General features: G+C 53.6%; 2 protein-coding genes across 11 annotated transcripts in view; one reads left to right on the top strand and one right to left on the bottom strand.

Annotated features, from left to right (window-relative positions):
• ZBTB17 (zinc finger and BTB domain containing 17) overlaps positions 1-18,362 on the top strand; it is a 41,491-nt gene extending 23,129 nt beyond the window's left edge. Inside the window, exons 3-17 of one of the 5 annotated variants that reach the window (XM_023552032.2) lie at positions 5,352-5,572; positions 9,875-10,081; positions 10,932-11,120; positions 11,771-11,911; positions 12,188-12,313; positions 12,925-13,157; positions 13,271-13,413; positions 13,517-13,817; positions 14,304-14,391; positions 14,479-14,595; positions 14,684-14,804; positions 15,037-15,167; positions 15,472-15,681; positions 15,786-15,875; positions 15,956-18,362. In XM_023552032.2, coding sequence (XP_023407800.1) covers positions 9,877-10,081; positions 10,932-11,120; positions 11,771-11,911; positions 12,188-12,313; positions 12,925-13,157; positions 13,271-13,413; positions 13,517-13,817; positions 14,304-14,391; positions 14,479-14,595; positions 14,684-14,804; positions 15,037-15,167; positions 15,472-15,681; positions 15,786-15,875; positions 15,956-16,221 — 2,361 coding nt within the window. In that variant the 5' untranslated portion in view covers positions 5,352-5,572; positions 9,875-9,876 and the 3' untranslated portion in view covers positions 16,222-18,362. Of the gene's footprint in view, positions 1-5,351; positions 5,573-9,874; positions 10,082-10,931; positions 11,121-11,770; positions 11,912-12,187; positions 12,314-12,924; positions 13,158-13,270; positions 13,414-13,516; positions 13,818-14,303; positions 14,392-14,478; positions 14,596-14,683; positions 14,805-15,036; positions 15,168-15,471; positions 15,682-15,785; positions 15,876-15,955 lie in introns of those variants that run through there. The other 4 variants (XM_003413145.4, XM_064281342.1, XM_010593089.3 and 1 more) reach the window with 4 other exon arrangements.
• Positions 18,363-18,630: 268 nt separating this feature from the next.
• SPEN (spen family transcriptional repressor) overlaps positions 18,631-20,658 on the bottom strand; it is a 96,715-nt gene continuing 94,687 nt past the window's right edge. For all 6 annotated transcript variants that reach the window (XM_064281339.1, XM_064281336.1, XM_064281338.1 and 3 more), the window contains 4 exons: positions 19,998-20,504; positions 19,651-19,845; positions 18,927-19,085; positions 18,631-18,762 (listed from right to left, as the gene is read on the bottom strand). In XM_064281339.1, the coding sequence (XP_064137409.1) occupies positions 18,631-18,762; positions 18,927-19,085; positions 19,651-19,845; positions 19,998-20,504 (993 nt within the window). The remainder of the gene's footprint in view (positions 18,763-18,926; positions 19,086-19,650; positions 19,846-19,997; positions 20,505-20,658) is intronic.

The following is a 20,658-nucleotide window of genomic DNA, read 5'->3' as shown; positions in this document are numbered from 1 at the left end:
TTTTGTTGAGGATTTTTGCATCTATGTTCATGAGGGATATAGGTCTGTAATTTTCTTTTTTTGTGATGTCTTTTTTTTTTTTTTTACCTGGTTTTGGTATCAGGGATATGGTGGCTTCATAGAATGAGTTAGGTAGTATTCCGTCATTTTCTATGCTTTGAAATACCTTTAGTAGTAGTGGTGTTAACTCTTCTCTGAAAGTTTGGTAGAACTCTGCAGTAAAGCCATCCGGGCCAGGGCTTTTTTTTGTTGGGAGTTTTTGGATTACCATTTCAATCTCTTTTTTTGTTATGGGTCTATTTAGTTGTTCTACTTCTGATTGTGTTAGTTTAGGTAGGTAGTGTTTTTCCAGGAATTCATCCATTTCTTCTAGGTTTGCAAATTTGTTAGAGTACAATTTTTTGTAATAATCTGATATAATTCTTTTAATTTCAGTTGGGTCTGTTGTGATGTGGCCCATCTCGTTTCTTATTCGGGTTATTTGTTTCCTTTCCTGTATTTCTTTAGTCAGTCTGGCCAATGGTTTATCAATTTTGTTAATTTTTTCAGAGAACCAGCTTTTGGCTTTGTTAATTCTTTCAATTGTTTTTCTGTTCTCTAATTCATTTAGTTCAGCTCTAATTTTTATTATTTGTTTTCTTCTGGTGCCTGATGGATTCTTTTGTTGCTCACTTTCTATTTGTTCAAGTTTTAGGGACAGTTTTCTGATTTTGGCTCTTTCTTTTTGTATCCCAGCTCCATTTTTAAATATTAAATAGCCTCTTACCTCTCCATCCCTCAGTGTGCTTTCGCTTTCTTCACAGCACTTAGTATCTGACATTATGTCACATATTGATTTATTTTCTGTCTTCTCTGCTAGACTCAAAGCTCTATCCCCAGTATGTAAGAAAACATTGAGTAGGTACTCACTTTATGTTTGTGAAATTAATTAATCTTTTCTCCATACATATTTCCTAATTTATGGGCTGAGGACCCATAGAGGGCAATGCAATAATTATGAGTATTTGTGGGCTGGCTTGTTGATCTGTGTCTCTGCCCCTGAAAAGGGACCAGCTGTAGAACTGGAGTGGAGGGGAGGGTGGGGGCAGGCAGGTTTCATGCAAGACTGACCTGCTCTGAACTTCCACTTCCTTGGCCCGAGGTGTTGCTGCTGAGCTACATACAGGAGTCACCTGTATTTCTAGAAAATCGGGAACTCTGAGCAACTGAAGGAGCCCTGGTGGCGTAGTGCTTAAGAGCTTGGCTCCTAACCACAAAGTCAGCAGTTTGAATCCATCAGCTGCTCCTTGGAAACCCTATGGGGCAGTTCTACTCTGTCCCATAGGGTCGCTAAGAGTCGGAAGCGACTTGATGGCAACGGGTTTGGTTTTGGTTTTGGAGCAATTGAAAGCCAGATGGTGAGCCCTCTCACCTGTTTTCAGGCTTCTCAGAGCCTCAGGACATGAGGTGGCTGTGTTCATGTCCAGGCTTGAAGCCAGTGCAGCACATTCTATAAACTGGGCCTGCTGTTTGTGATCCTTGGGGTAGACTAGATGTTTCCTGGCCTAATGGCTTCCCTCTGTCTGGCATTGTGGAAGCCCTCCCTGCAGTTTAATGGTTGCTAATAATCTGAGTGTTTGTCAGGTGCCTGTTTGCCTCTAAGATGGAGCCGTGCGCAGTGCAGCACTTAGTGCTCTGGGCAGGCACTCGGGCTTCACCTGGGAGGGGAGCCCTGCCAGGCTGTAATGGAACACTTGTTCCATACAAAGTGCTTCCCTGGCAGAGAAAATCGCTCTGAACACTTCTTGCTGAGTACCCTCTCCTCCCTGCTCTCCCTTTCTTCATGCTCATTTGGCTCTTGGATTTTTCCAGATTGCATTTAGAAGGAATAATGGGTTATGATTACAACTTCTTAACAAGATCAAGTCACCGAATAGTTATTGAGTGTACCCAAGGTACCAGGTGTAAAAGGATATGTAGAAACCATCTGATGTGGTCTCTAGCCTAATACATATACGTATACATATACATATACGAGCCCTGGTGGTACAGTGGTTAAGAGTTCGGCTGTTAATCAAAAAGTCTGCAGTTCAAGTCCACCAGTCACTCTTTGGAAACGCTGTGGAGTGGTTCTACTCTGTCCTGTAGAGTTGCTATGAGTCAGAATCGACTCAATGGCAATGGGTTAACAGAGCTGGATAGTCCTTGGGTAGTGCAAACGGTTTGCATTCTGCTGCCAGCTGCCAGCTTGGCGGTTTGAACTCACCCAGCAGCATATGGAAGAAAAGCCTTGACGATCTGCTTCTGTAAAAATTATAGCTAAGAAATCCCTATGATAAGTGGTAACTTTGGCGAAGGGTAAGACAGTACACAATACTGGGGAAGCCAGCACAGCTTGTACAAGGCAAGGTCATGGAAGCTCCATAGACACATCCAAACTCCCTGGATTATTGGGCTGAGGGCTGTGGGGACCATAGTCTCGGGCAATATCTAGTTCAATTGGCATAACATAATTTATAAAGAAAAAGTTCTACATTCTACTTTGGTGAGTAGCATCTTGGGCCTTAAAAGCCTGTGAGCGACCATCTAAGTTACTCCACGGGTCTCACCCCTTCAGGAGCAAGGGAAAATGAAGAAAACTAAAGACACAAGGGAAACATTAGTCCAGAGGACTAACGGGCCACAACCACCGTGGCCTCCACCAAACTGAGTCCAGTACAACTAGATGGTGCCCAGCTACCACCACTGACTGCTCTGACGGGGATCACAATAGAGGGTCCCAGTGGAGCTGGGGAAAAATGTGGAACAAAATTCTAACTCACAAAAAAAAAGACTAGACTTACTGGCCTGAAAGAGACTGGAGAAACCCTAAGAGTATGGCCCCTGGACACCCTTTTAGCTCAGGAATAAAGTCACTCTCGAGGTTCACCCTTCAGCTAAAGTTTCAACAGGCCCATAAAACAAAATGAGACCAAAGGGGCACACCAGCCCAGAGGCAAGGACTAGAGGGCAGGAGGAGACAGGAAAGCTGGTGACAGGGAACCCAAAATCGAGAAGGGAGTGTTGACATGCCATGAGGTTGTTAACCAATGTCATAAAACAATGTGTGTACTAACTGTTTATGAGCAGCTAGTTTGTTCTGTAAACCTTCATCTAAAGTACAAAAAAAAAAATTATATAAATTGAATCATAAAAAAAAAAAAAAAAAAAGAAAGAAACCCCTATGGAGCTCAGTTCTCCTCTTTAACACCCATGGGGTCGCCATGAGTCGGGGCCGACTCAGCAGCAGCCAACAACAACAGATCTGGGAAGCGGTATCATCAGCCCCATTTTGTAATGGAGACGCTTTGCCGAGGTCGCCTGCTAGAGTGAGCGGAGCCAGGATTCAAGCCCTGGCTGGCCTCGCCCCAGAGGTTTTGCTGCTTTCGGGATGCTGCACTGCTTCGAATCCGGAAGTCTTGGAAACAGCAGTACAGAACTCGCTGCCCAGAACGGGCCTTGTTCTTAGTTCTTAGGTGATGAGAGTGGGCCAGGCACGGCTGTGTTGCTGGCATGCTGAAGAGGCCCCATAAATGTCATTTTGTCATTATTGGGGGAATCTGGGATTCAGGCTCTGTTGAATTGACTAGGGTAGATTTCACAACCCAAATAGAAACCGTTCTTACATCAGCAGTCTGCTGACATTTTGGAACCGAAGGACAAATGAAAAGGATTGTTTTCTGCAACCAGCCCTCCTGGATCCCACCCATGTGAGCCTCGCTGAAACCTCACTGATGTGCTGCCGTCCCAGGGGCCCTGGCAGGACAGACTGGTGAGAGTGGCCAGGAACATGGTTGGAAATGACCCTCCTTGCCCATGGGCTCTGCACTGTGCCTGGATTGAGCCTGGCACCTGTACCTCATTTTTCTTGTTAAAACTTTTGTTAAATTTTGAAATGTCTTCCATACAACAGTGTGTGAAATGTACACGTTTAGTTTAAATTAAAAATCCACATATATCCAAGTAAAGAAATAGCACAATCCCTGTATCTCAGAACATCCTTATCTGCCCTTCCCCCCATCCTGAGAGAACCACTATCCTGAAGTTTCTTGCTGCCTATTCCCTTTTCTTTGTAGTTTTACCATCTGTCGTCCATCACTTATCTATTGCTCTATAATAGACCACCCCAAAATTTTGTGGCTTAAACCATCAGTAATTTTTTTTCTTCTCTGTTTTCTGGGTCGACTGGGCAGTTCTTTTGCTCCACATGGTGTTGGTTGAGGACATTCATGTGGCAGCATTCCGCTAGCAGCTGGGCTGGAAGGTCCAAGAAGGCTTCTCCCTCTTGCCAGGAGCCTTGGTGGTGTCACCTGGGGCCTTAGTTCTCCACGGGGCTCTCCATGTTGGTGTCACGTCCCCCAGAGCCTCTCCGTATGTTCCCTCTCTCCAACAGGAGAGCTCGGACTTCCCTATAGCATAGTGGCTGGATCCCAACAGTGCAAAAGCAGAATCTTCCAGGCCTCTTCTGGGCTAGCCCTGAAAGTAGTCCAGATTCATTTGGAAGGAAATAGACTCCATTTCTTGACAGGAGGTGTGGCAGGCACTCATGGAGGAGGGAGGGTGAGGCTGGGCAGCCATCCTCAGATACTGTCTCCACGCCATCACGTGTTCACTTGGGCCTGTTTGCAGTCATTCTGCAGATATCCCTCCCCCCTTTTTCATTAACCCCGTGAATTCCAGGTGAGGCAGGCCAGGGCTGTGTGTCATCAGAAGAGCATTCCAGCTCTAACACCTGAGGTCTGACCCATCACTCAAGTGTCAAAACCGAGCAGCTGGAGGTGTCACGGGGAAAGGTGTCAGGTTGTAGCTAGGAGTTCATGTTGAGAGCAAGACCGGTCTCTGAGTGGCCGCAGCAGGTTCCTGCGCAAGTCACATGCCCTTTTCAGGCTTCACTTTCTGCATCTAAAATGAGGACCCTGGGCCTGATGGGCTCTGTGGTGTTATCCTATTTGCATTTTCTGTAGTTGAGTTTTTAGAGTTCTTCTTAGAAGTAGCTTTAGCTGGCGCCCACATTTATCACCCTTAAAGCAAGTGAAATAAAGGGGATTCCCACACTGTGCTGGAGTGAAGGGCACCCTGTACCATGGGTGGGGGCGGTGAGAGCTGCCTGTCTGGCGGGAACAGTATTTTATTGCTGACATTGTTTAGAATTGCCTGCACACTTGGTGTAATGAAACACAGACTAACTATTGATTGTATTATTTTTTAAAGTCTCTGTGGACAGTGCCTTCTTTATTGCATGTGCCCTACAGGCTGCTTCACCTCCCTGCCCCTGCTACCCAGCCTCCCGCTGTGTGGCCCAGCCCTCACCTCTTTTCCTGTACCCTTCTAAGCATGGCCAGATCCTGGTTGGAGTCCTGTTGCTGTGGAGTAGACAAGACAGGAGACAGGAGACAGTCGGAGGGGTGCTGTGATCATCTGAGAGCATTGCTCACAGGCTGGGGGGAAATGCCTGGGTCTACCTGGTGAAGGCTGGTGCCCCCACGCTCACGCCACATCGCCTCAGGGAGAGAAGGAGTTGTGTGAGCTGTTCGCAGGCAGCCAGCTGGTGGAGGTGAGAGTGTGAGGACAGCCAGTGACTCTCTGAGCTCTACTTGCTGCACTGGGGCAAGGGTGGTGCATTTGTCAATGCCACAGCTGCAGCTTGATGTCACAGCTTGTGGGTGAAACCATTTAGCCGCGTGGGCCGCACACTCACTGGAGTGTTGCTCGCGAGACTGTGCCTGTGAGCCTGTGTTCAATCTCCTGCTTATCCGGGGAATCAGGGCTGATTTCTCTTTTCTTCCTTGGCTCCCCTCCCCTCCTTCCCTTCCCTTCCTCATCTTTTGCTGCTTCCTCTGTGGCTTTCATCCTGTCTCCTGGTTTCTTTCTTCCTCTTCTTTGATTCATTCAGAACAGATGCTCTTTTATGCGTGTTTCTCTGTTGGAACAGCCTTGGAGGCCACCTCAGGGGAGTGGTAGATGCCACTGGTTCTTTCTTCCCAGCACCCCACTTGGGGAGGAGTCCAGTTCTGGCAAGCTGCGGCCCAGGCAGCCTGTTGCTGTCTTGCATCAGAAAGAAGAGTGCGGTTAGCACTGAGTGGGAAACGTTAGTGGTGGGCGCACGCCCGTTCTCTCCTGTGTGTGTTGAGGGGGGTGCTGGTGGTACTGGGGTACCATCCATGTGCCAGGCAGGAAGCCCTGTCTGCCTGGGGCTGGGCTGGGCTGCCTTTCCCAGGAAGCTCTGGGGTGGGTGGCAGCATTATGGCTCGGTGCACCCATGGGTCCCAGACATGGCAGCTAGTCACCTGCCCTTTGAACCGTTGCTGCCCTGTCCCCCCTGTTGGCTGGAGTCTTTTCACACAGTTACCCTCCCAGCAAATAGTTCTCCAGCTGGAGGGCCTGGGAGCAAGTGTGCTCCTCCTGGGTCTAGCCAGTACTCCCCGGGTTGTTGTACAGCCTAGGTGATAGCCCACCCCAGCTCAGTTTTCAGGTGGCTCCTGGCGAGGGTGAGGGAGCCAGGCCTACTGCCAGAAGGAGGGGTTTGGACCTGACTTGCAGGCTCTGCACTGGCTTATCTGCCCAGACCCCCAGATTCATGGACGGAGGGTGAGGTGCTGGCTGGGGCGGGGGGGGGGCTCCGGGGCCCCCTCCCTTTCTGCATCTGCCAGATCTTTCTTGGGGCTCCTGAGATTGTGGAGGGTGACTGGTGGTGGGAACCCAGGGGCTGCCCCCACCCCCACACACACCTCTGCTCATGTCCCTTTTTCCATTGCAGAGAGAGAGGAGAGAGCTCTGGGGTTGATTTGCCCTAGGGATTGACGATCCTAGAGGAAGATCCCTTTATGAGGTGTCCTGTGTTGGTAGCAGCCTTGGCCCCCCAGGTAGATCCCTGCTGCTGCTGGCTGGTTTGGCTTCCGAGCATGTTGTTCTGCTGACTTCAGGGCTGGCCCCTGGTTCTTCCCTGCTTATACTGAAGCATTCTAGCCACAGGCATTTATAGATACAGCTGATAGAGCCAAAGAGCAGAGCCTTAGTGTCTGGGACCAGAACAGAGTCCTGGGGACACAAGGAGGGGGGAAAAGTGTGTTTCCAGGTCTGCAGCAGAAGGAATATACGACTCAGAGGCTGGCACACCATGGCACAGGCCTGTAGCCGCTGCCACGGTCCCCTTACCTGAGGAATCCCTGCCCACCTACCCGGTTTCCTCCCCCAGCTCAGCAAATACGTATGGTTTCCCTCTGCTCTCTGAAAGTAGAGCATTCCTGTGAAACCTTTCGTAAGCCAAAATGGCATAAAGTGAAGATGCAATTACCGTTAACTTATATAACCTACCAAGTCATACCAAATAACATATAGAGCATAGAATAACACTAACACAGTAAAAGTAAGAACGGTACGATAAATACATAGCCTACATAGCGATGTCTGCACAGTGTAGTTTTACAAATGTTCACAGACACAGTACAAGCTATGATACTGAGATGCTGAGTGTGGTTCCCGGGGAAGGAACTTGGCAATGCCATCATTGCTGTCTGGGGTGCGTGCTGCCTCTTTAATGGTTTGCTGCAAAACAAACGCTAAACACTATTTCCATTTTTCGCCTTTTTTCGTAAAAGTGAAAATTCTCTTAGGGTTTCTATCGGTTAGCGGAAACAGGTGCTAATATAGGTCTTTTATAAAAAGCAAAGTGGTGTAAAGCGAACTTTTGAAAAGCAGGGGATACCTGTACCCTACTTGTGAGTGGGTGGACTTTGCATCTGTCAAAGCTGATCTGAGCTGGCTAAGCCATGTGCACAGAGGGGCGTGGCCTTCATTGCAGCTTGTCCTAGCCAGACACCCATACATGGTCACCATGCACCTCAGGAGTGACTCACCCCTCTAAGGCTGATGTAACCTGGGGAAACGGCCAGAGCCAGCTAGGAGCTGCTCAACCTGGGGGCTGGGAGCCCCAAAGTGTCCTCTTCCTAGAGACAGTCTGGGGGAGCTCTGAGCAGACCTGGCCTCAGAGAAGAGGCTGATGGGTTTCTGGAGTCACTGGAAGAGAAATCACTGCTTCTTACCACCCTTGTCTTGTGGGATCCAGTAATGTGGCCCCAGAGAGTGGGGGCTGATTTTTATTCTGAAACATTCCGAAACTGATTGTTTCTGGAAAGGAAGGCTTACTTATTTTCGCCAGAAAAGAACTGATCTTGGGCCTGCTGCCGGGGTGGTGTTACAGGAGGGAGTGCTATGTTGGGTACTTATTTAGTCATGGCCGGTGGAGGTCGTGATGACTAGGCATCATGGAATCTTTCTGAGCATTTTCACTCAAGACAGTTGTAGGATGTGCAGGCATTAAGTGGGGCCCTGGACTGAGAAACTGTGGCTTGGCCAGCAACTCTTGGGGTCAGAGCTAGAGCTCATTGTTTCTCCAGGGTCCATCATCAGGACAGAGGCTTGTGGAGACAGAGGACTCCCCAGCTTTATGTGGCTCCCTGAGCCCACGAGTCAGAGAGACATGGTGTGGTGGGGGAGAGAGGGAGAGGTTTGTAGCAGGAGAGGGGCCAGGGTGTCTTTCATCCTCAGCCGAGTCCTGAAACTCCAGGCGATTAAAACATCTGCCTTGCCATATCTTCCTAAACACGTTTCACCTGTCCACCATGAAATGAGACACCTAACAAAATAGGTTTTTCACAAGCCAAATGTGTCCAGTTGAAAGAGCTTTTATTTTTTTTCTAAATTTTTGTTTTGTTTTTGTTGAGAATATACACAGCAAAGCATACGCCAATTCAACAGCTTCTACACGTACAATTCAGAGTCACTGATTACATTCTTTGAGTTGCGTGACCATTCTCACCCTCCTTTTCTGAGTTGTTCCTCCCTCATTAACATCAACTCACTGGCCCTGAGGGTCGTCTCTGATCTTTGGCGTCGATGGTGTTAATTTGATCCCATGTAGTTCTTAAAAGAGCATAACGTTCAAGGCAGACCTTTTTTACTAGTTAAACTAAACTATTGTTCAGTTTTAAGATGACTTCAGGGAATATTTTTGGTTTAAAGTTGAAGGATTATCTTAGGGCAATAGTTTTTGGGTTTATCCACCCTCCATGGCTCCAGAAAGTCTATAGTCCATGAGAATTTGAAATTCTGTTCTGCATAGTCCCCCTTTGGATCAGGATTCTTCTATGGAATCTTTGCTCAAAGTGTGCAGTAGTGGTGGCTGGGCACCATCCAGTTCCTCCAGTCTCACGGCAAAGGAGGCAGCTGTTCACGGAGGCAGTTACCACACATGCCATATCCTCCTCATATTCCTGCCTCTCCTTCTTCCACTTTTGCTCCAGGTGAATAGAGACCAATTGTTGTGCCGTGGATGGCTGCTTACAAGCTCTTAAGTGCTATCCTCTATTTTAAGCTTATGTCTTGCATACTATATATATATATATATACATGTGTGTATGTGTGTATATATATACAACATATATATATATTGTGTATATATATATATGTTGTATATATATATGTTGTATATATATATTTTGTATATATATATTTTGATGTTAAACTGACCAGGTGTTTTCTGGTTGGTTGGTTGGTTGGTTTTTTGACTTTTCAATGTCATTCCCTTGCAAGGCACAAAGGTGGCTGTTTTATGTTGGCCCCTCCTAACTTTTTGAGAATTTTCCTGCCCAGTGAAGCCCAAGGACGCAGGAGCCACTGGTGGGTCTGTGCTTGCAGCATCTGGACTTCTCTGTCCTTCTGTGCCAGAAGTACCACGCTCTTGTTTTAATTCTCCCAGTCTCCTTCGCATTCCTTTATCTGGGAAGTCTGGGCTTGACTGTTGAGCCCAGCTAGCATCCCTCCTGCACGCTAACATGAAGCCTTCTGGCTTCCCCAGCCATGGATTTCCCCCAGCACAGCCAGCACGTCCTGGAGCAGCTGAACCAGCAGCGGCAGCTGGGGCTCCTGTGTGACTGCACTTTCGTGGTGGACGGGGTTGACTTTAAGGCCCATAAAGCGGTGCTGGCTGCCTGCAGCGAGTACTTCAAGATGCTCTTCGCGGACCAGAAGGACGTGGTGCATCTGGACATCAGTAACGCGGCAGGTACCCCGGGTGGGCCCAGGGCCTTCTTGCCGAGGCCAGAGGCTGTGGCTGGGTCCTGGGGCCATGCAAGACCCTCCTGACACAGCCCCTATGTCAAGCTGTGGGATGAGCCAGGCTTCCCACAGAGGCCTCAGGCCAAGAGCATGGGGTACTAAATTGCCACCACCTTTTTGGAGCCTGTTTTGACTGGGGATGGGAGTGGTAAGGGGAGAGCTGCCGTGGGAGGGGCTCTCCAGAATGGAGTGGACATAGGGCAAGGTCCATTGGGAGGGACAGCGACCAGTGGGCCCTGAGGGCCTGGCCCCTTCCCATGGCTGAGTCAGTCCTGAGCCCCTACCCCAGTGCCGAGGGAGTATGTGGGGCGATGGTGGGGTTGACCAGGGCAGGGGTGTGTGTATGTGGTAGTGGTGGTGGTGTCAGGTAGTCCTTGGGAATGAGGAAGGAACTGGTCCTGGATTCAGGCGCCCAACCCAGAATGGCGCGACATGCCACGAGGAGGGCAGGGCAAGGTGATATTGCCCCATTTTATAGATGTGGAAACTGAGGCCCAAAAAGGTCAAGTGACTTGCCTGGAGGTAAAATAGAGAGTTGGTGGCCACTCCCTGATGAAAAGCCAGGACTGATGCTTGGGGTGGAGTGTCCTTGGTTGTGATGTTCAGTTGCTGGGTGCACAGGGTGAGGGCAGCACTCACACCTCTGTCCTCTGAGAGTGTCCTTACTTTCTGAGCCTGTCACTGGGCTGAGAGCCCACCCCCCACAGGAGTGGGGAGGCAGGTGGCCCGCCGGCTGGGTTGGCTGCTGGTGCCAGGCCCTGAGGCAGGTCTGTGATGGCTGGCTGTGTCGTTGGCAGGCCTGGGCCAGGTGCTGGAGTTCATGTACACGGCCAAGCTGAGCCTGAGCCCTGAGAACGTGGACGATGTGCTGGCCGTGGCCAGCTTCCTCCAGATGCAGGACATCATCACGGCCTGCCACACCCTCAAGTCAATCGCTGAGCCAGCCACCAGCCCCGGGGAAAACATAGAGGCTGCAGCCACGGAAGGTAAGATCATCATCGGCAGGCTGTGCCTGAGCAGGTGGCTGGAGACCTCGGCTTTTAATGGGGCTCTGCCTCTGACTCTATCACCTGTCCAGGTCTCAGTTTCCCCATCTAGCCCTGCCTCTGTCGTGGGGTGCTGGTGAGGACTGGGAAAGGCCAGAGTAAAGCCTGGGAAAGGCCTCTGGCAGGGGCCCTTCTACCTGCCCCCTTCTGCCTTTCACCAGCTTCCTCTGTGCTCCACGGCCCAAAAGGCCAGGGAGTTACCCCTCCCGCTTGATGTTTGCGCATCCTGGAGTTCCCTTCTCCCCGCACCCTTCCTTCTGCTTCTCCTGATCTCCTCAAATGGGCCGGGTGTGGGTCAGATTCCTTGACGAAGTATAAGCTTTCCTTCCAAGCACCGGCCCTGGTCACTGTCTTTATCTTCTGTGTGAGGCTTGTGGCCCTGATCAGACTGCAAGCCCCATGAGCTCACTGTTGTTGTCCCAGTGCCCAACTAGCGCCTGTCACGGAGCAGGTGCCCTGTGAATAACCTCTTGAATCAACAAACCAACCAGCTACTACTTAGATGTCTCCCCAGGGAGGGCCTGGAAAAGTTAGCAATTTTTGATGGGCACTTGATGGGAAATGGCAGGTCTGTCCTGTTCCATCTCCAGGAGGGGACAGGAGAGCCAAGGGGGAGAAGGCTGCTGCCACCACGCTGAGCGAGGTGGACCAAGCGGGAAGCAGTCCATTGGCAGGCCCAGGCAGGGAGCCCAAGGAGGAACGAGGCGGGCAGGCCGAGAGTGCGGCCAGCGGTGAGTTTGTGCCTCTGAGGACCCGCTGGCTGCCCCACATCTCCCAGCAGCCTGGGGTCCTGGTGTAGTGAGGGGCTTTTTCAGGAGGGTCCTGGTGGCTAGGAGGTAGGGTCACATGGGTAACTGCACTTCCTGAGCTCAGGTTACCGAGGAAGACCCGTTGTTGGTTGTGGGGTGCCTGTTCCAGCCAGAGCCAGAGACACACCTACCTGAGTTGTGGCCCCCCTTCTGGGCCACAGAGGGTCCCAGTCCCAACTCTGCCTCCTCCCACCCCAGGGGCAGAGCAGACGGAGAAGGCTGATGCCCCCCGGGAGCCGCCGCCTGTGGAGCTCAAGCCAGACCCCACCAGCGGCATGGCTGCTGCCGAGGCCGAGGCCGCCTTGTCAGAGAGCTCTGAGCAAGGTACGCCCCAGGCCAGCCAGGCACCTTCCATTGCATCCCCGGGCTCCCCCACTCTCCTCACTTGGCTTTCTCTCTCCCTCCAGCCCATCCCTCACTGAGCCACCCCTCACGTCAGCTTTTGGAAAGACCAGATGTCATCTTTCCTCATTCTAGAATTCCAAAATCAGTTCTTGGTTGTACAGCCTGGCCCTGGTCTCCATTAGCACAGAAGCATTGCTGACGCAGGGCTAGAGCTTCTGCCTCTTCCAGCCCTGAGCACCTGCAGCGGACGCCTTGCTGGCCCACACACCCCCACAAGGGACTGTTGGCTGGCAGTACCCTGTGGCTAGCGTGAGTGCCCACCCAGTGGACTGAGGCCCCAGGTAGCAAATACCCAGCCGCCTGACTCTCCAGGAGCTTCCCTGGCAAGTGCTGGGGACATTTATTTGTCACTCCCAGGCCTGTCTGGAGCCCAGGCAGAGCAGGGTATGGGTGCAGAGACGAGCCCCATGATGGCCGGGCCTGGGGCACTGGCAGTTTAGGCTGCTGGCATCGGTCTGGGTCTGAGATCAGATCCCTCTGTAGGCCCTTCTCGCCCCCTGGCTTCTCAGGGCCTGCCCTTCTCCTTGCAGAGATGGAGGTGGAGCCAGCAAGGAAAGGAGAAGTCGAGCAAGAGGTGGATGGTGCTGGGCCGGCCGCGGTCAAGGAGGAGGGACCCCAGCTGGAGAATGGCGAGGACAATGAGGAGTCCGCGGGCACGGACTCGGGCCAGGAGCTCAGTGTGGAGGCCCGGAGCCTGCGCTCAGGCACCTATGGCGACCGGACTGAGTCCAAGGCCTACGGCTCCGTCATCCACAAGTGCGAGGTGCGAGGGCCTCCCTGCCAGCCTTCCCTGCCCGCCCTGCACTCCCTCCCGGGCCCTGGGACGCACCCCCTGCCAGCAGCCCCCTCATGCCCCTTCCCTGCTGCGCCCCGCAGGACTGTGGGAAGGAGTTTACGCACACGGGGAACTTCAAGCGGCACATCCGCATCCACACAGGCGAGAAGCCCTTCTCGTGCCGGGAGTGCAGCAAGGCTTTCTCCGACCCGGCCGCCTGCAAGGCCCACGAGAAGACACACAGGTACAGGGGCCCCCCAGGCAGGCCAGCCTGCTCCTCGCCCCCACTTCCCTGCCCTGCCCAGATCCAGTGACTCCCTCTCGCCCTGCCACGCCCTGCCCACCAGCCCGCTGAAGCCTTATGGCTGTGAGGAATGCGGCAAGAGCTACCGGCTCATCAGCCTGCTGAACCTGCACAAGAAGCGGCACTCGGGCGAGGCGCGCTACCGCTGCGAGGACTGCGGCAAGCTCTTCACCACCTCTGGCAACCTCAAGCGGCACCAGCTGGTGCACAGCGGCGAGAAGCCTTACCAGTGCGACTACTGTGGCCGTTCCTTCTCCGACCCCACCTCCAAGATGCGCCACCTGGAGACCCATGACACTGACAAGGAGCACAAGTGCCCACACTGTGACAAGAAGTTCAACCAGGTCTGTGGGCCCACCCCATGCGTGCTCAAGAAGTGATACACGCAGGTGGGGCTGGGGGGCCTCGTCTACCCTCGGGTGTCCAGAGCCCTGGCTGCACCCTGGGGGAGGGGCGGAGTCAGCCCCGGTCCTCTAGGAGCTTGATCTGAGGGGAGGGGCGGTGATGCTTTAGGGGAAACATCAGGAAGCAGCTCTGCAAACCTGTGGGAAAGGGAGGTACTGCTGGCTGCAGAGAATGTGAACGGAGCTCTGCCAGGAGACTGGGACGGCCGGTTGGGTCAGGGTAGGTCTTGGCCAGAAAGAACTGTGGTGAGGGTGGTTTTGCTGTCATTGCTGAGGCCTAGAACATTCTACCGGCCTCGAGAAGAGGGAGCCATCCACAGGCCCCTGGGAGGACTGCGAATCACTTGTTCCTGGGGGGAGGGCCTGAGGAGGGACCTGAGGCCACGCTCTGTGGGGTGGCCCAGCTGACCCCCTGCCTGGGCACAGGTGGGGAATCTGAAGGCCCACCTGAAGATCCACATCGCAGATGGGCCCCTCAAGTGCCGAGAGTGTGGGAAGCAGTTCACCACCTCAGGTAGGGCCAGGGCTGCCTGGCTGCCCGCATCCCTCCCTCCTCAGCCCTCGGGGTGCACCATGCCGGGTCTCCCTTGGTCTCACACAGGGAACCTCAAGCGGCACCTTCGGATCCACAGTGGGGAGAAGCCCTACGTGTGCATCCATTGCCAGCGGCAGTTTGCGGACCCCGGCGCACTGCAGCGGCACGTCCGGATCCACACGGGTGGGTGAGCGAGCCTGGTGGCGGCCAGGGGTTGGGGACGCAGAGGAGAAGTAGGCGCCAACACCTTCTCCTGCCCCTCCCCTCCCAGGTGAGAAGCCGTGCCAGTGCGTGATGTGTGGCAAGGCCTTCACCCAGGCCAGCTCCCTCATCGCCCACGTGCGCCAGCACACTGGCGAGAAGCCCTACGTCTGCGAGCGCTGCGGCAAGAGGTCCTGCCCCACCCCCAGGCCCGGGGCTCTGGCGCCCAGGCTCTGTACCTTGAAGGGGGTCAGAAATACACTGAGGGCTTGGTGGGGAACCAGCAAGCTGCTGCCCAAGCCCCAAGCTTAGGTCTGGGGGGTCTTCTCCAACCTAGAAGACGAGGCAGGAGGCCCCAGCTCAGCTCCTCCTGTCCCGGGTGCAGGCAGTTCAGTGCCAGCCCCTCCCTCTGTGACCCTACAGATTTGTCCAGTCCAGCCAGCTGGCCAATCACATTCGCCACCATGACAATATCCGCCCCCACAAGTGCAGCGTGTGCAGCAAAGCCTTCGTCAACGTGGGGGACCTGTCCAAGCACATCATCATCCACACTGGTGAGCTGTACCCCTCTGCCTGTGCCCCTGCCCAGCCCTGCTCTCATCATAGCCTTGGGTGCTGGCACTTGCTGCAGGTGGCCCTGAAGGCAGTTCAGTTCTAATGAGGACCTCACCCCGTTTTCTTGGAGCCTCAGAAGGTGCAGGTGCCATTGGAGGCTCTGTGCAGCTCTGGCGGCTGCCCCCGAGTACCTCCTGGAAAAGACGGGGCTGCTGGGGAAGCTGAGGCACAGTGAGGTCCTCCCACCCCCATCCCCAACTACTCTATCCCAAAAGACAGGAGATAACCTTGCCTACTCCCCAGGAGAGAAGCCTTACCTTTGTGACAAATGTGGTCGTGGCTTCAACCGGGTGGACAACCTGCGTTCCCACGTGAAGACTGTGCACCAGGGCAAGGCAGGCATCAAAATCCTGGAGCCAGAGGAGGGTGGAGAGGTCAGCGTGGTCACAGTTGATGACATGGTCACGCTGGCCACCGAAGCACTGGCAGCAACGGCCGTCACTCAGCTTACAGGTGCGGGCTGTGGGCAGCAGAGGGCGGTCACAGGCCACTTGCCTCCGGGGTGGCAAAGATGGGCAGGTGCCTTTGGCCTTAGGCGCTGCCAATTCTGCCCACAGTGGTACCGGTGGGGGCTGCAGTGACAGCTGATGAGACAGAAGCACTTAAAGCCGAGATCACCAAAGCTGTGAAGCAAGTACAGGAAGCAGGTGAGAGGGGCTGCCCAGGGTGTGAAAGCTGGCAGACCCTAAGGGCCCTTCTTTGCTAACTGAGGCCCCACCTCCTATAGACCCCAACACCCAGATTCTCTACGCCTGTGACTCCTGTGGGGAGAAGTTCCTGGATGCTAACAGCCTGGCCCAGCACGTGCGGATCCACACGGCCCAGGCCCTGGTCATGTTCCAGGCGGACACGGACTTCTACCAGCAGTATGGACCAGGCGGCACGTGGCCCGCCGGGCAGGTGCTGCAGGCCGGGGAGCTGCTCTTCCGCCCTCGGGATGGGGCTGAGGGCCCACCTGCTCTAGCAGAGACCCCACCTGCAGTCCCGAACTGAAAAGGGTGGCTCGGCTTCCTAGAGAATAAATTTGATTATTTTCTAATGCTGCCTAGAGCTCCCTGTGGTGGGAAAGGGGGGTAGCTGGAGAGCTGGCAGCTATGGCTGATGCCATGGAAGAGCTACCCAGCCAACAGACCTGCTTCTTGGAAAAGCCCGGCTGTTCCTCCTGCGGACCTGTCTAGAACCTGCTTTGCTGAGTTTGGGTGTGGGCAGCACATAAGGGCAGAGAGACCAAGGTGCCACATAGCCCGCACAGGCTCCTCTTGGGAGGTGTCTCATCTGTTCAACTTTAGGATCCGACCTTCTCTCGCCCCCATGGAGCAGAGCTTTGACCTTGCCCCCGCTAGGCTTACGGGGTTGAAAAACTGGGAGAAGGGGCCAGCAGGGCCTCGCCAGGACCCAGGCAACCCAGCGAGACCCCAGCCCTAAGGCCACTTCTGGCAGGCTCAGCTCAGGGCCTGTTCAGAGCACCAAGGCAAGCAGAGAGCAAGGCCCAGCAGATGCCGGCCCAGTCCCGTGGGCCTGGGGAGGCAGGAGGGCTTTTCTGCACTTGGCTGCACCAGCTTTTTGGGAACATTTACTTGCCCTAAATCAATGGAGTGTCTATAGCCAGGCTGGGTCCCCTGGAGGGCCAGCTATGAGCAGCTAGGAGCTCTGACGGGAGATAAGGACCACAGCGCCGTTACTAGGACCAGCCAGCAGGGGCCAGTGGAGCGGCTCCTTTGGGGGCTCATTTCTGCTCTGTCAGCAGCGAGATCCATTTCTGCCCCCGTTTTCCTACAGTTTGCCCCCAGCAGCTGTAACACCTCACTCAGAGATATACCATCTTCTTGCGCTGGAAGTGTGTCTATTTGTAGGAGCCCCACTGGATACTGTTGAGTAGCCCCCACTTCCCTGCCCTCCCACCTCCCCAGCTTGTAGTGGTTCTAGCAGAGGGGAGCCTTTCCTACCCGCTCCTGCCTCCTGTCCAGAGGCAGGTACAGGATTACCTGCACCGCAAGGAGCACAGCAGGCCAGGCTCTGCCCGCTGCTCTGGGAGAAGGGAAGGGGCAAGAGACAAGAAACCAAAGCGTGAATAAGAGGTGTGGCGTTTGTGTGGGGGTAGTTTAGTCTGTAACCAATTTGAAGTGCCTTCAGCATTACCTAAGAGCCAATCAGAACCTTTTAGTTTCAAAAATCATTTACACCACAACAGTGAAAAATGGTTCAAGTTCAGCATCTGTGAGAGACATTTCTTTGTGCGAGAGCCATCAGTCTTCGGGGAGGACAGATGAAAGGGCAGAAAAGCAGCAGGTCCCATGTACAGACGTGGGGGGAGAGATGGGGACAGCGCGGGGGGGATTTGAGACAAGCAGAGCGAGACCCAAGTGACAATCACACTCATACTTGACATGTTTTGTATTTTTTAATAAAGTTTGTAATCCAATGGACACACAAAACAAAACTGCGCTGAGAAAAACAGTTTCATAAATTAATAAGTGTTAGGAAGTTGGGGGAGGTCCAGGTAAAGGAGGAGACCAGCCAGTCTTTTTACAGGTGCTGAGTGACACTTCCACGTCACAGGGCAGGCCTGTGCTGTGACGAAGCGCACTTGTACAAATGAGTGACAATACAAAGTCTGAGTATGAAAATAAGATTTTTTCTGAAAACACATTTTTGGCACAGATTAAAAAAAATGTATGTCGGGGAAATTTGATTTTTTAAGTCAGTATTATATATATTTATATATATTATATATTTATATATACACACATCCCGAGTTCTGCATATCCCACCAAGAAAGAAAATGAGCTATCCTTCTGTTTGCCCTTTGCAAGTGTAAACTGTACATCCAGGTGCCTCACAGATGGTGGCGGCAGAGAATGAAGAAAGGTGACATCCAAATGAGCATGGGAAGGAAGGAGCGGGGACCAAAAAACCCAATGAAATGTTCCTCGACCCCAAGGTTCCAGCAGAAGTTGGAAGTCCTGCGTGAGTCTGCAATGTGTGTTCACGTACACCAAACATCCAGAGAGTCACAGCCTGTCTTCACTGTGCAAAGTCCAAGTCACTAATTTAGTGCAAAGGCAGTTCCATTTTCTTGTTTCTTAAAAACAAAAAAAAAAAATTCCACTGCCCTGTTCCTTTTCTCCAAAGAGGAGAGAGACCCAGCCCCAAGGTGTCTGCGAGTCCATCGTTTCGTGGTCTGTCCTTGGGCTAAAGCATCATGTAAACATACAAGGTAGCAGCACCACTGCCCGAAGAAGGTCTGGCTGACAGGAGCCGGGCGGGCGAGCGGGAGGCTGGCCGTCTGGCAGTGGAGTCTGTCCCTTTCGGCAGCTTCCTCCACTTGGCTGGGTTGTCCTGTGTTTATTTTTTGCTGCAGCGCCTCGGGAAAATACACCGAGGTGGTGACCGTTTGGTGGCTCACACGGAGGCAATGACAATCATGAGGTGAGGAGAAATGTTGGAGATGCTGGCAAGGAGGTCAGGGGCCAGACGGGACAGGTGACTCTCAGAGAACTCGCAGGGCGGGAAGATCTGCAGCACATAGGCGGGCTGGAGAAAGGGACGAGAGACAAATGGGATGATGCCCTGTCTTCACGCCACCCCCCTCCCCACTACCACTCTCCTTCAAGGGGCCCAGTACAGAGAGTTTCCCAAGCAGACTGTGCCCAGCCCAAGTGCGCGCTGCTGCGTGCAGAGGGAGGACGCCCGCTGACCTGGTTGGAGCCAGGGTTAGGAACATTGATGATCCCTGCTGCCTGCTTAGCCTGCAGGTATGTGATGAAGGCGGCCTTGAGGGACTCGGTCTGGTTGACGACGTCCTCTTGGTCACGGCCGCAGGGCAGAGCCAGCAGCAGGCAGTAATCCGTCTCCACCTGGGCAGAGAGGCCAGCCGTCAGTGGCCAGAGCCCGTGCGGGGAGGCCTGTCCGACCCGGGTTATTTGACTGTGGAGTCTTCAAAAGCTCCCACCTCTGAGATGCCTTTAAACCCACCTCCAAAAAGAAAGCCAAACCCACTGCCATCAAGTCAGAGCCCTGGTGGCACAGTGGTTAAGCACTCGGCTGCAAATCAAGAGGTCGGCAGTTCAAACCCACCAGCTGCTCCACGGGAGGAAGAAGTGGCGGTCGGTCTGCTTTCGTAAGGATTACAGCCTTGGAAACCCTATGGGGCAGGTGTCCTCTGCCCCGTAGGGGATCCATGAGTCAGAAATCTACCCTGAGTGAAAAAAGCCTTGTTTTGGGGCCTAGAGACCTTTTACAACCCTGAAGGAAGATGGAGCACGCCCTTCCCTGTCCTCTTCAACAATACCATTAACCATGTCTCATGACCACCAGGGCTGCCGGGGGCCCCTATGCCTTCCTTTCCCATGGGCAGGTGGGTAGCTGTGGTGCTGCCAACTGCTGCTCTCAGCAGTGGTTCACCTGGGGCCTACGTCTTACCGTCATCCTCCGGGCAACGCCTTCAAGTTGTGAGGCCTCCAGCCGCATCCTCTGGGCGATCCTCAAGGGGGGGCCCCCTTCAGAGAGAGGGAGGGACCGATGGGCCAGGACATTGTTGCCAGAGACAAAGTGCAGCTGCACAGCAGCTGTGTCATTCTTGAGGGCCAGTAGGCCCTGCCACACGATGGGGTACTTCTGCTCAAAGGAAACAAACAGGAAGTGAGTGCATGGCCAGAGAACTGAGCCAGGCTGGGCATGGGCCTCGGTCGCAGCTTGCTGGTCTGTCAACCACAGCATCTTAGGACATTAGCACGTGCAAAGCTTGGGAGGCCCCTGGCCACACTTACCTTCAGAAGTTGAACCATGTCCACAGCTCTCTGGGAAGTCAAGCGTGGAGAGGAATCTTGTTTGGGGGTGGGCTGGGCTTCCGGATGTGGCAGAGCCAGTCCTGGTGGGGTGCTGGGGCCAGAGGTCGTAGGGACGAACAACGGCTGCTTTGGAGTAGCCTGAGCTGGGAGAGGGGCCGGGAGGTCAGGCTTCACGGAGACAGACACGGGAGAAGGGTGAGAAGTCTGGCCTGTTTCCACCTGGGGTCTCTGAACCTGGGCATGAGGCTCAGGTGGCCTGTTGGTAGGTACGGTTGTGAGGCGAGGCTGCTCGACAACTCCTGTCTGGGTCCCCTTCGCCTCCTGGGAGACCTGAGGCATTTTGCTGCTCAGTGGTTGGCTGGGCTGGCTGAGCTGGGCAGGCTGCACAGGCTGGGCAGGCTGTGTGGATGCAGTGGGCGGAGTTGGCTGTGTGGCTGACGGGGCAGGCTGAGTGGGCTGCAAGGGTTCCCCTTCAGGTGGAGTGCCCTGGGAGTCAGGAAAGAAGACAAAGGGACAGTCAGAGTCTGTTGTGCACAAAGACCTGGCCCCTAAAGGTCACAGGGAGAGGCTCAGATGCTATGAGATATAGGAGTCTCCTATAGGTGATACTCTCAGGGCTTCATGATTGAGGGCTCAGGTA

The sequence above is a fragment of the Loxodonta africana genome, chromosome 3 (genome assembly GCF_030014295.1).
Source record: "Loxodonta africana isolate mLoxAfr1 chromosome 3, mLoxAfr1.hap2, whole genome shotgun sequence".
Taxonomy (NCBI): Eukaryota; Metazoa; Chordata; class Mammalia; order Proboscidea; family Elephantidae; genus Loxodonta; species Loxodonta africana.
This window is presented reverse-complemented; position numbering and strand designations above follow the sequence as displayed.